The 14,809-nt window shown below is 45.4% G+C and overlaps 1 protein-coding gene across 5 annotated transcripts in view; it reads right to left on the bottom strand.

Moving 5' to 3' along the window:
• The window catches only part of GMPS (guanosine monophosphate synthase), a 53,096-nt gene that overhangs the window by 562 nt on the left and 37,725 nt on the right, over positions 1-14,809 (bottom strand). For all 5 annotated transcript variants that reach the window (XM_085898063.1, XM_085898060.1, XM_085898061.1 and 2 more), the window contains 8 exons: positions 13,698-13,871; positions 13,428-13,533; positions 13,204-13,319; positions 9,253-9,378; positions 9,023-9,138; positions 8,348-8,478; positions 7,775-7,947; positions 1-1,173 (listed from right to left, as the gene is read on the bottom strand). The exon at positions 1-1,173 is cut by the window's left edge and continues 562 nt beyond it. In XM_085898063.1, coding sequence (XP_085754189.1) covers positions 1,072-1,173; positions 7,775-7,947; positions 8,348-8,478; positions 9,023-9,138; positions 9,253-9,378; positions 13,204-13,319; positions 13,428-13,533; positions 13,698-13,871 — 1,044 coding nt within the window. In that variant the 3' untranslated portion in view covers positions 1-1,071. The remainder of the gene's footprint in view (positions 1,174-7,774; positions 7,948-8,347; positions 8,479-9,022; positions 9,139-9,252; positions 9,379-13,203; positions 13,320-13,427; positions 13,534-13,697; positions 13,872-14,809) is intronic.

The raw sequence follows: 14,809 nt of genomic DNA, 5'->3' as shown, positions 1-14,809 counted from the left end.
TTGTTTTACCTGAAAAATGATCGACGCAAGTGTCCATCTTTGTAATACGTACATAAAATGGCAGAACTTTTGAACCCTCTTCACCACCCCCTCCACCCTTTTCTCTTCCCGTCAACACATCCTCTTCAAAAACTTCCCTTCTTGTCCCGTCCAAGCCGACACCACCCCCACTCCTTTTTCTCAAAATATTGTTTTCAACTCCCATCCCCATACCTTGCATACAAAAATGAATATGGCCCCATCATCTCTACCAAGCTTGTTCAATTCCTCTTTACTCGCCCGAACGTAAAGAGAACTGTGTTAATAGAATACCAAAATTAAATGTGGTTTAATTCTTCAAATCAACCTACACCATCATCACCTAGTGTCACCAACAAACAAACCCTCTCAAATGCACATTTTATACAATGCATGCTATTGACAAGCCCATACAGGAACCAACCGAGTGGGGAAAAAATTCCACGGCCCGTTTTCCAAATTGGGACGCATCATCTCTGCCTGCAAGCTACTTGCACCTGTGTTGGTCTGGACTGAAGACTCTTTGGGAAAGTTGATGTTTGGCGAATTCTGTGCTTGTGGAATTGTCAAAAAGTCTGAGCAAAAGTATATATATATGCTGACATTTCACATTTCTCAATATTCCAGAAAAAGGTCTGACGGCGATAGGCGAGGAGAAAAGAAACAGGGTATCATTTCAAAATCGAAAGGGGGAGGAACCCTCGCTTGAAATGAGCTCGAATGATTTGGGGGAGGGTGGGGGTCGAGAAGGGAGGGAAGGGGAGATCTGCAAGGAATATTTCAAAATCACAATTCCCAACAGGCTAGAGAAAAGGCAACAGTTAAGCTTCAGTTTCAGTGATATTGCCAAGAAAATTCCCACTGCTTACAAGGCAAAGTAAATGGCAAGCAACCTGCTAAAAATCTCACAGCCAAAACTTGATTCTCAGAACCATAGAATCGTGGGCAATCATAGAAAAAGACAAAGCACTGCTTCCAGAAACGTAGCTTGGAAACTGCTCGGTGGAGAAAGTCAGAGTCCGTCGACGGAGCTGGAATTTAAGGCCTGCTGGCTTATTCCCATTCCGTTGTTCCAGGTGGCTTTGAAGTAAGATCGTACATCACGCGTGAAATGCCCGGAACTCTCAGGACCTCTTGCACCATGCAAAACACCACCTTGGAATACGGCAAAGGAAGGAAGCAAACAAGAAATGTTCGGGTTATTAGCATGCATCACCCTCACCAAAGCTTCGGCAGTACACAAGGAGAGAATCCTGCTGACCCCTTAGAGAGCTGACTAAAAACAGTACATGAAGACTCACAGTAGACAAAGCCACAATTAAACCCTACTGATACTTGGGTGGCCAATTAATGGGAGAATGTAGTAATCCTTACCATAATCAATGGACCGGTGTATATGTGTTTGTGTGTGTTTGTGTGCATTTGCGTGCGTTTGATGCGCTACTCCTCCTCCTCCTCCTGACAAACCTCACACTCTCACTGTGTCTCTCCGAAAGGACCGTTGAAAACCCCCCCTCCCCCCCCACCCATTTTTGACAATCCTTCCAGAGTGACAGCGAGACCATTACCTTTTCGAGGATTGCAGGACATGTTCCATTTATCAGACCAGATTCTAATCATTTCCACATCGGCAGAAAGAGACACACAGTTACTGTCTGTCACACAGAGGGATGGGGGTACTGTGCGACATAATGTGGAGTCATCTGCAGAAAATGAAAAGGGTTTTCCAGACAATCAGAGAGGTCAGTAATGTAGATGAGGAAGAAGACTTTGCCCAAGACACTGCAATGGGGCAGGCTGGCCTCCAATAACAAATAAGAGGAGAGGGTTCCCTTGATGGTAAAGTATCAAATACCTAAATGTGCATGGTCTGGTAAATCATTGGGTTTCCACACTATTTCTGGAATTAGAATGATGGCATTTTCTACCAAGTACTTGGCAGTGGCAGAAAGATTCAATAAAGACACCCGGACTCGTTAACTTTGTGGTGATGCAATCGTAAACTGCACATCAATCCCACCAATACATTTTAGAAAGAAAGAGCCCAAAAATCCACTAAGCCGAGAAGAAGTTTTTCATCTGATGAAGTGGTTAACAAAGCCACGCACCCTGTGTTAAGGACACTTTGGAAGGAAGTCTTGTGTGCTGGGATCAGGCTGGCTGACCACTGGAGTGCATTGAAGAGTATGTGTAATAACGTGACAAATAAAGTTTCTCAATGGTTTCTATGATATCTTTTAGGCGACAATACTTTTGGGATGACACTGTTAAAGACAAATCTGACAGCACCATCCTCCCAGAATGTGTGGAAGATTGCAATAACAATCAATCTTTTGACCCACTTTGATGAATGCTTCTCAGAAAGGGAAATAAAAGTTAAAAAAAATAATTGCTAAGATAAGCAGTGTGTGTTTTACTATGCAAGCCAAACAATTAACCTCAATGAAGGATGGAGTAGGAGGGGGTGATCATATGTGCGAGTATCTTGTGTCTTCATGGTGTTGCGGTTCTGCAAAAATGCATGCCTCTAAGGCAATAGCACCCAACATACAGTGTTCCCCAGGCAGTTATTTTGTTCGTCTTTGTGCAGTCAGACGTTTCCCTCATGGCTGGTGGGTGGACGGGACAAAGTGCGTTGCGTGGGTCTAATGGCTAGGTCTGTTAACTATATCTCTATCTTATATTTTGATTTATATTCCAACCCTTTCCTTTTAGCCAGGGTACAAATCAAGCAAGCAAACAAACACACCACAATATGAATAGCAAACACACCATGCAGCCTCCCGTGGGAGAATCAACAAAAGAACAAACACACCGTATGACATGCGCATGGCGCGCCATTATTGCATTCAAATCTGCGCGCCAATTTCCAACGGCATCTCATCTTGCTCACCCGTCGCTCACCAAAAACTCACCTCCTCAACCACCAAGACCTCGTGCACATGAGAAGAAATATTCCGGCACCTACTCGTACTTCTGTATCGATACAATTCGCCACTAAACAGAGGTGTGCTGCACAGCTCAGGGTAGTCGGACCATGTGATGCGGGGACGAGCAACGGACGTCAGTAGCACCAACCGCATCTCGCCGGGGGTGTAAGCATGTTGTACGTTTCATTGACTTCTCCGAGAACGATTTGAACGAGGAAGCGGAAACTTTCAGGGATTAATGAGGGCACCCTGAAGGTGCGTTTCCTGGAGTTTCGTTGGAATTATTAAGTTTTGAAAAAAAATTAATTTGCCCATCTTGGTATTTTCTTCCCTTGGAGAGAGGGTAAAATTGGAATATCTGAGCTATATAACCACGATGTATTACTGTATTTTCCGGTGTATAATCCGCACTTAATTATCGGCAAAAAAGGGTAAAAGTGGGGTTGCGGTTAATACACGGGTTTAGAAAAAAAAGAAGTCGGTCTTAAAAACGATCAATGCTGAATTTCAATAATATTCCAAGTGAACACTTTCTTAGCAGTCAGAACTGCTGTTAAGCTAAATTTGGCCATTTAAATTTTGAAAATCGGTTCAGGTTAAGAGTTTGCACAGCGTTTTGTTAACCGGGTGTGGAAATTAAAATAAATAAATACAAGAGCTCAAGTGAGCACAATATACGCCCGAACAAGAAGGTATATACAGAATTGTGCTACTACATGGAAAACAGCATCCTGGTTGCCATGGCAACCACTTTAGATGACAAACGTATGTCACGACACACCGTCTCCACAGTCTGTACCTATGTACCAAATATGAAACGTGAAAGTTGAAAACTTTGGGAGCTAGAGTGTGGACAGGAACGGACGGATGGACGACAGGTATCACATAATACGCCCCGATATATATATATATATATATATATATATATATATATATATATATATATATATATATATATATATATATATATATATATATATATATATATATATATATCGGGCATATAAAAACCCAGACGCCCGGAGTATAAGTGCATGGTATATATAGAGCCTCTCAGCTCTGAAAGCCCTATTAACCACAAAAGAAGAAGAACACCTGGTCTCACATCAAAATAATTATTATTCACAATAGCTAGAGTCTTTGGCGAGGACACTAGCATATCGAGTGTATAATTATTTTATTAACACTCCAAATATAGCAAACAAGAAAAACAACAGCGAGAGCGTCCTTCACGTGAAGCCGTGCACTGAACCTCTCGTAACTCACCCTCAACTCCACCCTTTGTCCCGCCTGTGTTAGAGGGAAAACACACCGGTTACGTTCGATGAGCGAACGGATGTTATCCGGTCTCTGGAGGGAAAGGACTGTGACAAGTCTATTAATGGAGCATCCACCTCAAATAAGCTTGCGCACAATGTGACGATTAACACTACTGGTCATGAGAAGGACTGATTCACCGTTGTGCTCACATGCACCGCAGACGGTGGCAAGCTTCCCGCGTTTGCTGTGTTGAAGAGGGAGTTTGAAGAGGGAGGGAAGAGGGAGTTGAACAATGCCCAATGGCAAGTTTCCAGCCGGCGTCATTGTTCGTGCAGAGCAGAAGGGGTGGATAGACGAGGGACTAGTCCAGGACTGGGTGTGCATGGTCTGGAGTGGTTGGCAGGATGAGGGTCTCTCCCGACAACAGAGCGTGCTCGGCCTGGATGCCTTCATTTGTCACAAGACCGCTGACACCAAAGCGCTGCTCCGTCGGACCAACACCGATCCAGTCATCATCCCAGGCGGGATGACATCGCTTCTGCAGCCCCTCGATGTGTCCATCAACAAGCCGGTCAAGGACGGGCGACTTCGCTGCTGGTCCGACTGGATAATGAGTGGGGAGAAGACCGACATCAAGAGTGGGAGGATGAGAAAGGTCAGCCTTCTGGATCATCAAGGTGTGGGAGGAGATACCGTCGGACATCATCAAGCGAGCATTTCTGAAATGCTGCATCTCCAACAACATGGACGGCACAGAGGACGACATCATTTGGGAGGAGGAGGCAGCAAATGACGGTGACAGTGAGGGGGACTTGCTCCATCCTGATTCGGACAAGGAGTTACATGCCTTCTTTGATGAGGAAAGCATTGATGAGGATTTCCTCGGGTTTAGCTGAAAAGTCTCATTAAACCCAAACAGCCCTTTTCAGGTCCACAGATCCACAACAAATACGTACGATACCGGTACGAATCCCTATTCTTCGAACAAAAAAAAAAAAAAAAACTTCTTTATAATATTAAATTAAATCATAAGAAAGAAAAATAAAATTTTCTTGGTATCACTCCTCTCCCTTCAACTTCTTGAAGATGAGAATAAGACTGTGAGATGAAATTAAGCAGACATGGTGGGAGTGAGCATGTTGATACCTCCATCACTTTTTTCCATACAAAGTTGATGTACAAACGTATTTCGATCTAGATCAGAAAATAGAATGATCAAGATATTCATTTCTATCGAGGGTGAAAAACATGGGTGCGGTTTATACACCAGAAAATACGGTGGATATGCACATAAGCAGTACAATTGTGTTTGCTTCATGCACGCAACCTCAGTTATTTTGTATTTTCAGGAGCGATCGAGGCAGTGGTATGTTGTCTATACACCTCCAAAATAAAGGGATGTGTCAGAAGAACATGCTGCATGCTGAAGGGCAGGTACTCTGCTATGGTATTGTTGTGGTTGACGAAATTCACAAACCACCATTCAGGTCCCGTAGGTGAGATATCTCTGTAAGTATATGTGTAGTTAGGCCCAAACCCGTTGTTTCGAGGGAATAAATGTCATTCAGTCGGGCTGCGACTCTTCAGGATAGCCGTTTTTCTTTTACTATCTTTATTTTGGACCAGCCGCCATTACTACCACCACCAACCACAACGCCGCTTCACAACAACAACCACCAACCACAACGCCGCTTCACAACAACAGCCACGACCTTTACCGTCACAACTCGCCACCATCGCATCACCGTCATTCCCACGCCACTTGTGGGCGCTGATGCTGGACTCGTGCGGGGCGCGCACCGAGCAGCGTGTTCAGAGACATCACAGACTTTCCGAGAAAAACGGATCAAAAACGACTCACGCCCACTTCTGTTCCGTCCTATCGGCGAGCTGGGGCGATTTGGCCCCGCCTCCAGGGCGTTGGAGTGAGGACGCTATATGCAAATTCATGGATCAAAAAGCATTCACGCCCACTTTTCCTCGGTCCAATGGGGAGCCAGTTAGAGAGGTGAAGGGTCGGAGGCAGAGGGTCAAAGGTGAAGGAGCGAAGCCACGGGGCTTATATAAACGGCTGCGTTCGTCAGTCAAGGCAGTTCAGTTGGCAGTTGTGAGTTCGGAGGGGAGAAGTCAAGAGTGAAGAGTTGGGACGAGCCAAGAGAGGAGACGGAGAGGGCGATTAGACGGAGCTGTGGAGAGGTGGCGGCGGCGAAGGCGGACGAGGGAGTGCTCGCGTCGGTGCCGGGAGCTGCAGAGGGAGAGGACGGGAACGCGACCGAGGTCGAGGAGGAGACGCTTGTCGCGGGACCCGAGACAGGGTGATATCCGCCATCCCCCGAGCATCAACAACCCCCCTCCTGTTTCCCCCCGCGCTGAGATAGTGCGACAAGGGGGCCCCTTTCCCACCCCCTACCAGACACTGTCCGCGAAGCCCGCGGAGTTGAGGCGCCACCGCCGCTCTGCGTCTCATCATCAGACGGGTAGGCCCGACACGGTCTCGGCCCCAGGCCCGTCTACCCCCCTCATCCTGGAGGGTGGTTCTTTTTTCTTTTGCTTTGGGTATCTGTGTTGTCGGCGCCGTCTGTGAAGTAAAATTGTATAAGTGTTGCCGTGTGCTCGGTAGTCGGATAGCTCTGCATTGTGTTTCTCTTTTATATTTGCTTTTTGTGTAATATTGTGTTCCCCTTTTACATGTGCTTTTGGTGTAATTGTATATGTGTGCTTCCCGTTCATCGCGAAATAAATGTGCTTATTGTTGAACTGTTTTCCCGCTTCGCTTCGTCTTTTCTTTCATTGAATCTCCATCTTGCTTCACGTAAAGGGTTGGTCGTGGGCTAAAACGCCCGATAATTAATCGAACCGTCGAGGCCGACGAATAATACCGCTCGGTTATCCCGATAGTACGGAACGGGTCGCTTAAAGTGGCCCGTGTCCGAAGTCGACCTGCGGCGAGGTGCGATCGCCCGGTCTACCCTCCGTGTGGGTACTTAGGTAGGTCGAATTTGGCGAGCAACCCTATCCCACGCGGGGGCCGATTGGCACGATCGTGGTGAGACCGAAAGGTCCACCCGTGACTAGTTCCCGGCGTTAGTCCGAGAGGGTCACGACTGGATTGTCCGTCCGGTGGGCGACGTGCCGCGATTCGAGTTACGTGGCCGTCCGCACGCCGGCGGGCGGGAATCCGCAACAGTATTAATAATCATAAAAATAATAACACGACCCCCCGCTGGCCACTCCCTTAGTGAGTGGGTGCTTCTAATTGAACTAATGTTACAATATTTCAAATAAATAAATATATCCAGAACTACTCCATTTTGTCCAACTCACATCCACTTATATGCATTTCAATGGAGGGAGAAGGAAGAGGCCACAAAAGTAGTCACAGCACAGCTTACTGTGCTTCAGTGCATTGTAAAAAGCCTGTGTGTTCTGTGATAACGACAACCTGAAGGCCACAGTGAGCGCATTTACTTTACTATTTTAATGCCCATTTTTAGTTAAACTATCACTTGGAAAAAGCAAGAATATATTAAAGGCAGACAGTTGAGGCTGTAAGCCGAGGCCTTCACCTCCTCGGGGAGATGTACTCCCGGCGTAGCAGGCACACCCGTCATGAAGTCATTGGTGACGAAGGTGCGAATGACCACAGAGCGCTGGCAAGAAGGTAGTTTGAGCAAAGGGTCACGGTCAAAGTGTAGTGGGGTCAGCACGACGGGCATCTGACTGATCTTGCCGCTGAAGCCTTAAAAAAGGAAATAAAAAAGGACGATGAAACAAGAGGGAGGCAACTACAGGCTTGTCCAGCATAAAGTATACTTGTTTCTGGTTCTTGTTAGATACTTGTGTTGCACAGACAGACTGACCCTTTTGGGTAGTGATCCATGGTAACACCTTGCAGACGTCTCTCAACATGGTAAGCACACAGTGAGAGATGTACCCAAACAGTAACACCATAAACTTTAAAACCTCGGTAAGCCTTCACACGATGGGAATGAGCCTTGTTGAGGAATTTACATAACCACAACTTTTGCCAGAAGTAAAAATTCAACACAAACTTGACTTTAACTGGCCCGGCAGTTTTAAGCCCATCCCCATGATGCGAAACCTCGTCGTACAACCCACATAGCCCGATATCCACTGACCCGAATCACGCAGCACTTGGTGAGCTAAGTGGTCGGCTTCTCGGAGAGTGCCCAAGACACCTGTGGTCAGGAACGTCGGAGTGATGTCGAGTGGGACCTCACGAACTTGTGGACCAAATATGTAGACGACCCTGAAACAATAGCCATTGCATGCCATCAAACCAGGACGGCTGAGCTCTCATCGTGTGATTGAACAAAAAAGGGTTTTGAATGTAGCTTAAGAGACCATCCTATTTATAACATACATAGAAATATGGTGCATTTGTGAATACCCACCATCCCTTTCCCCAACTATTTGATCCATACATGCCCATTCTCTTACAACCACTTACTCCCATCTCCTTTCAAACTTATTTCCCTCCCCCACACACCCTTCTCCCTCCTATCAATTAAATTTTTTTTTTCAATTTGGTCCTCCACTTTACCCCCCTCCCCCCTCCCCCCACCACCCCATCCCTTTTCCCCGATTCCTCATGCAATAAAATTATTAGAAGGCCCCTAAGATACATGGAACATCAACAAAACAAAACAATCATGAAAAAAAAAAAAAGACATTCAGCGCAAAAAGTTTGGCTCCTCTAAAGTTTGCAATCCAAATGAACTGTGCAAGAAACATTTCATTCGCTTATTGACCAAGCGTTTTGACGCACTGAAGTTCAACACCTGCCCAGTTACCTGTTAATATTGTGGCATATCCGCGGAATGAGTTTGGCCAGATAAATGAGAGAGGTCCACTTTGGGGAGTCTCGTGAAGAAATACCACAAACGTAGCTGTAGGAACGGCAGTCACCCTGTAGGCAGCACAACAAGAGCAGTTATGCATGCACCTTCCCAACAAACAAAACAAAGAATACCCTTCGAGTTGGCATTAAAAAAAAAAACATTTTGCGGAAGGTATAGCAAACCTGCACCCCTACAGACTTCATCGGGAGTAGAAAAGCATTCAGGGAGGCCTGGCTCGTCACGTCCACGAGTCTCTCCTGCTCTTCCTCTGTCGTGCAAGCCTTCACCCTCTGGAGCAGTGCATGAGGCTGAGGAGAGGCAGCAGGTGAGGAGGAAAAGCTTGTGTGTGACACCTTTGTCAAAGATGCAATGCAAATACATTACTGACATGTAAGCTGTTGAAAAAGTCAGTTAAAAAAATGCACGTAAATAAAGAGGGTGAGGAGGGTGATGTGTGAATAAGAAAATTAAAATTATGCTCACAACGTAAATTTATTCTCTACAATTTCATTTCATAAACTGGCAATGATCATCATGTACGTCATCCTGTAACCTGTCTGTAGATGTTTCGAATGAAAAAAAAACAAAAATGCATCATACTTTGTATTTATGATCCAATTAGGTTTGAAAGATAAACTTGGATGTTCGATATATTCAACTCATCAGACAGGACAATGCACTTAATGTGCACTCTTAAGGACTGTCCCTTGATGCCGCAGTGCTTTATGCTTTCCTTGCACCAGAACGGAAGTTTAATTCAGAATCAAGACACGAGTTAATCGAACCGGAGAGAACCAGAGATCATAGAGGCAAAGCACAATTATCCTAAAAAATATAGTATCACAGAAATTGCCCTTTTAGATCGATTCAAGGATCGTGCAGGAGCTTTTACAGGTATCATATGCAGGACAAGTACACGAGGAGACACCAGCGTCCTTTTTTGCATTGCAAATGATAAAACAAGAAGACAAGGCCAATACAAATATCAACTTTTGGGGTTCATTGATCATGATCTTTGTAATCACATGGCGGCTGACCAAACAGGCTTTTAGATCGTGTGCATGTGTATTTGGATAAGCTGACAAAAACAGAACTGAACCAACGATCCAAACAAAGCCAAAATCAAAGCAAAGGCACTTCTGGTTTCCCATTCCTCATCGTAGTTGCTTTTCTTGGTCCTCCAAGTGATTTGCTTCCGAGAGGCTAAGTAATCGTTCTGGATTCATCTGTGCCACCAGCGATTTTATGTCGATTATTCGTTCACAAACTCCTCAGCTACCCTCTCATCCTTGAGCTTGCCAATATCCAGCCTCGGCTGGGATGGTACCATTCTCTCAGATTTAAGCTGAAACTTCAGAGTTACGACAACAAGCCTGTGGTCGGTATTGAGGAATTGAGCATTCCTGTGTTCTGGATCATCCTCCAGCAACCATCGAGCACATGGTCAATCTCCTTTGCCACACCACCAGCGTAGAAATACCCAGTCCAGCAATGAGCTTGTGGGCGCTGAAACCATGAACCAGCCACCCTAAATCCACGACTTCTTGCAAAGTCAAGGAACTTAGTGCTATTGTGGTTCACAATTCCAGACGCATGGGGAACAACACAGGTCTCATTACCATCTCTATCAGTGTTAGCCGATGCATTGAAGTTGCCCAAGACTGGAAGATTATTATCAAACCTGGGGCACTGATCAACCACAGACTCGAGCGCCGCATAGGATGCGTCCTTCATGGGAAGATCACTCTCCTCAGTCGGATCATATACAGAGACCAGGGAAATGACACCCAAGGAGTGACGAATACTTGGTCTCATAATACGCTCGTTGACCGGTGTTACCTCATTTATCATTGGAGTCAGCTTATTGCACACAGCTACAGCAACTCCTTTGGCACAGTAACCATCAGAGCGACCAGACAAATAGTAGGGTGTTACCATCCGCCCCGCCATGATCTCGTCACTATCCGGTCTCCGAACCTCAGGGAGTGCTGCAATACCGATGTTCAAATGCTTGAGTTCAGATGATAAGAGACAGGTGATCATCCTTTCTTACGGATAGGATATTTCAGGCACCCACCCGAAGGGACCACCTCAGGTTAACCCAAGGAAACTGCCGTCTGGTGGACGACACCTCAAACACCACTCCGCCACACACCACCGTAATCTGACATAGGAAGTTTACCCCATGCTTTTTATCCTATCATCAAGGAATGGGGGTTCCGAAGGCTTTTCCCCGATCCTGTCATCTGGTGAGCTGCCCTCTGAAAGGCAGCAACACAGGAGGTACTCCCCACAGAGTGGTTTTTCAGTTTTCTTTGTATTTGTTGGTTTTGCAGAATGAAGTGTTTTAAGGTGGCCAGAAGAGTGCAAATCCTGCCATCAACCGCCTAAAAAAAAGCAACCCAATTGCAGGAGTACGTCCGCAGACACAGTTGGGCACGAGATATGGATGGCCGTTGGCTCACAAGGAGCTCCTTCACCCTTTGGCAGGTTTTGTTATTAATCCTGCTGGGTGTCGATAACCATACACCCTCAACGTCCTGCAACCAGACCATGAAACAGGTTTGTACAGGTTTAGATGGTACCTGTAACAAGTCACATGTCTAATCTGGTCTGACAAAACTTGCTTTGTCTTCTGTAAAGATTTATGCCATCTTGTCTGCAGTTATCATACCCCTCCTTCCAACTATAACAAGATCATGGAATCTCTCATTGCAGTTGACATCAAATCCTTCCTTTTCTCCAACTGTCTGATCTCAGATCATCAGTTAGGTTCCATGCCCGGTCAGTCTACACTGGAAAGGGTGTTCCTACTCTCCAAAGAATGGATGGAAGCCCTCAACCTCAGACACGAGATCAGGCTCATCTCTCGAGCATTTGATGCAATCTGCAACCCCGCCTTGATCCCAAAACTGTCTGCTTATGGCATCCAAGGACACCTCCTCTCATGGCTGACTGACTTTCTCCACTCTCATAGTCAGCGTTGGCTCTTAACAGGATCCCCTCATCTCCTCTCCCTGTCAAGGATGGATTGCCCCAAGGCAAGGCAGGCTTAGTCTTGCTTGTCATCTTCATCAATGATCTTTCTGATTCTCTGCAAAATCCTACTTATGTCATTGCTGATGATTTCACCCTCTGCCGTATCATTTATCATCCTTCAGATGGGCAGGCAGCAACCTCTTCCTTCTCTGCAGATCTTGGTATAATCAGGGGCTGGTCCAACACTTGGAATATGTCCTTCAACCCTGACAAATCACACACACTCACCCTGTCTCTCTGAAAGGATTGTCTGGCAAACCTTCCCATATACTTCCTAAACAAAACCACTTGAAGAGGTTGTCACTAAAAACTTTTGGGCTTCACCATCAGCCATGGTCTTTCTTGGGCAGACCATATTTCCAAGATGGCCTTCAAAGCTAGCCACTTCCAAGATGGCCACTGGGCATCCTCTGTCGTGAAAGGTCTTTCCTTGCCAATGTGAACTTTTGACATCCTAGAAGGCCTTGATTTGCAGCTCGATAGAGTACTGTTCCTCCTTTGGGCCAACGCCCCTACCTCACACCTTGCTCTTCTTGATGCCATGGGAAGCAAGGCCCTCAAAATCATTGGGATCTTCCATGACGAAGCTGAGTGTCTCAGCCATTTATTAGAGTTATTAGTGAGCTTTACATAATGAACAACCAAACACAATTTCACAAACACAAAGTTATATTCAACTGTTGTCTTTTCAACCAAGCTTTAAATTATCTCCTCTCTCTCCTCTATATAAATGAAAGGACTGTATCTGCCCGTCTGTCTGTCCATCCGTCTATATCTTATTCTGTTTCCCATCTCTTCCCTCATCACCGTGCATAGTCACCAAACGTTGTCTACAAGCATCATTAGCAACATCTTACAATTTTGCTTATGGCATCTAAATTTACTCCCAGCTACTACATTCCATTATATTCTGTTGGGCCCAGTCAAAATTAGACAAATGTCAAAGTGTTCAGCATGCTGGGTGACATCACGGCATTGCACTGGGCGACGTTTTATCGATCCTAATACCATCCCATCACCTATCCTTGACAGGAGTAACCAACCGCTAGTTTTGCAGAAAGCATTGCAAATGACACACGGTGAAAGATCCGCACCTTTTTCATCAAGTTGGCATAGTCGGCAACTATTTTGAGCAGTATGTTGGTTTCCTGAAAGTCTTTGCAGATGAACGCCTCATCGGTGCAGATCACACGGATGGCGAGTCCCGGCCCTGCAATCCCACCATCCCACAGAAAGAATGCAATTACCTGGTGAATCGTGTCAAAATCGCAATGAAAATTTCGAAATTCCATTAAGACAAAACGAAATAATAACCTACCAGGAAATGGATGCCTTGATACAATCTCCTCAGGCAAACCAAGTTCCCTTCCCAAAGCCCTGACTTCATCTTTGTGGAAGTCTTTCAGAGGTTCAATTACCTTTCCCTGAAGGGGAAATACATTTATAATTACCTTCAATCATAAAACACTTCGGCTCTATGACTTCAATGACCTGCTACAATCGGTCACAGGGTCGATTTAAACAAAACAGACAGACCACTCACAGGATCAACAGTCCTGATGGAATCAACGAAAAACAACGGCAGTACCTCACGGCGTAGCTTGCGCACCAGCTCCGTATCATTGTGGTGGGTTTTGATGACGTCTGCCTTTCCGCTTGCCAATAATGAAGCACTCTCGATGAGGTCAGGCCGCAGCGTACCTTGTGCCAGAAACACCTCATCCGAGCGCAACTTCATCTCATCCATTACATCGGTCGCCACCTACCATCGGGCCAGGCAGGAAGCTCCCTTCATGACATGAGCAATAACTGAATACAAATGATGTAATGAGCAAAGGTAGACAGCAAGATGGCAGGAGAGTTTTATATCGTCTTTTCTTTTTCCAGAAGAAATCTCAATTGTACAGGAAGGACTGCGTCAGCTAGGCGGGCGTTCAGGAACCTGTCGTACAGTATATTTCAGGGGTGGATCGTACATCAAACATTTATCAACAAAACGTTTCATCGGGACATTTTCTGAGGAGTGAAGGGTTGATTGTAAAGGGAGTGGGAGAAAAGGATAGGAGGGTACGGAATGATCTGAGAAGAAATTGCATGATTAAAAAGATAATTTGATCCTTCCACTCAAAATCAATTTGAAGCTGGGTGGGGCGGTGGGTTGGGGGAGGGTTGAAACAGTAAAATCAACATTGGGCAAAGGTCAGGCACATCTGTTCCATGCACAAGTGACAACAGCAAACATACCCAGGCAGCAATGGCATAGTTAGAACTGTAGTTGTACTCTCATATACTTCCTGGCAGTTTAACTTAAAATTGCTCTAGGTTACGCTATTGTGGTTTATGTACTGCAGTAAGGATTACCGGTAACTGAAGTGAATACATTTCAAACTAGAGGGGCAGCACTCGGTAAAGTGCAAAACCTCCGCCGCCAATACTGCTGGGTCACTTAAGTGAACCTGATATCCTATTCATTGTAGGTCAAAACGGATCAGACTCTACTGAACCACGATTGAATAAACTAAACTAGATCGAAACGCATGTAGAAATGCCAAAAAAAAAAAAAATCTAAATTTTTTTGAAAAAAAAGGTGCAAAATTTTTTTCTCCAACAAATTTTTTGTGGGGGGGAGGGGGTTGGAAATCACTTAAAACATGTAGAAATGTCAAAAAAAATTTCAAATATTTTTGAAATAAAATCGAA

This window comes from Eptatretus burgeri, chromosome 10 (assembly GCF_056783735.1).
Source record: "Eptatretus burgeri isolate ZD-2024b chromosome 10, Ebu_testis_v1, whole genome shotgun sequence".
In the NCBI taxonomy this organism is placed as follows: Eukaryota; Metazoa; Chordata; class Myxini; order Myxiniformes; family Myxinidae; genus Eptatretus; species Eptatretus burgeri.
The sequence above is the reverse complement of the archived record's forward strand: the minus strand, read 5'-3'. Positions and strand labels throughout refer to the sequence as shown.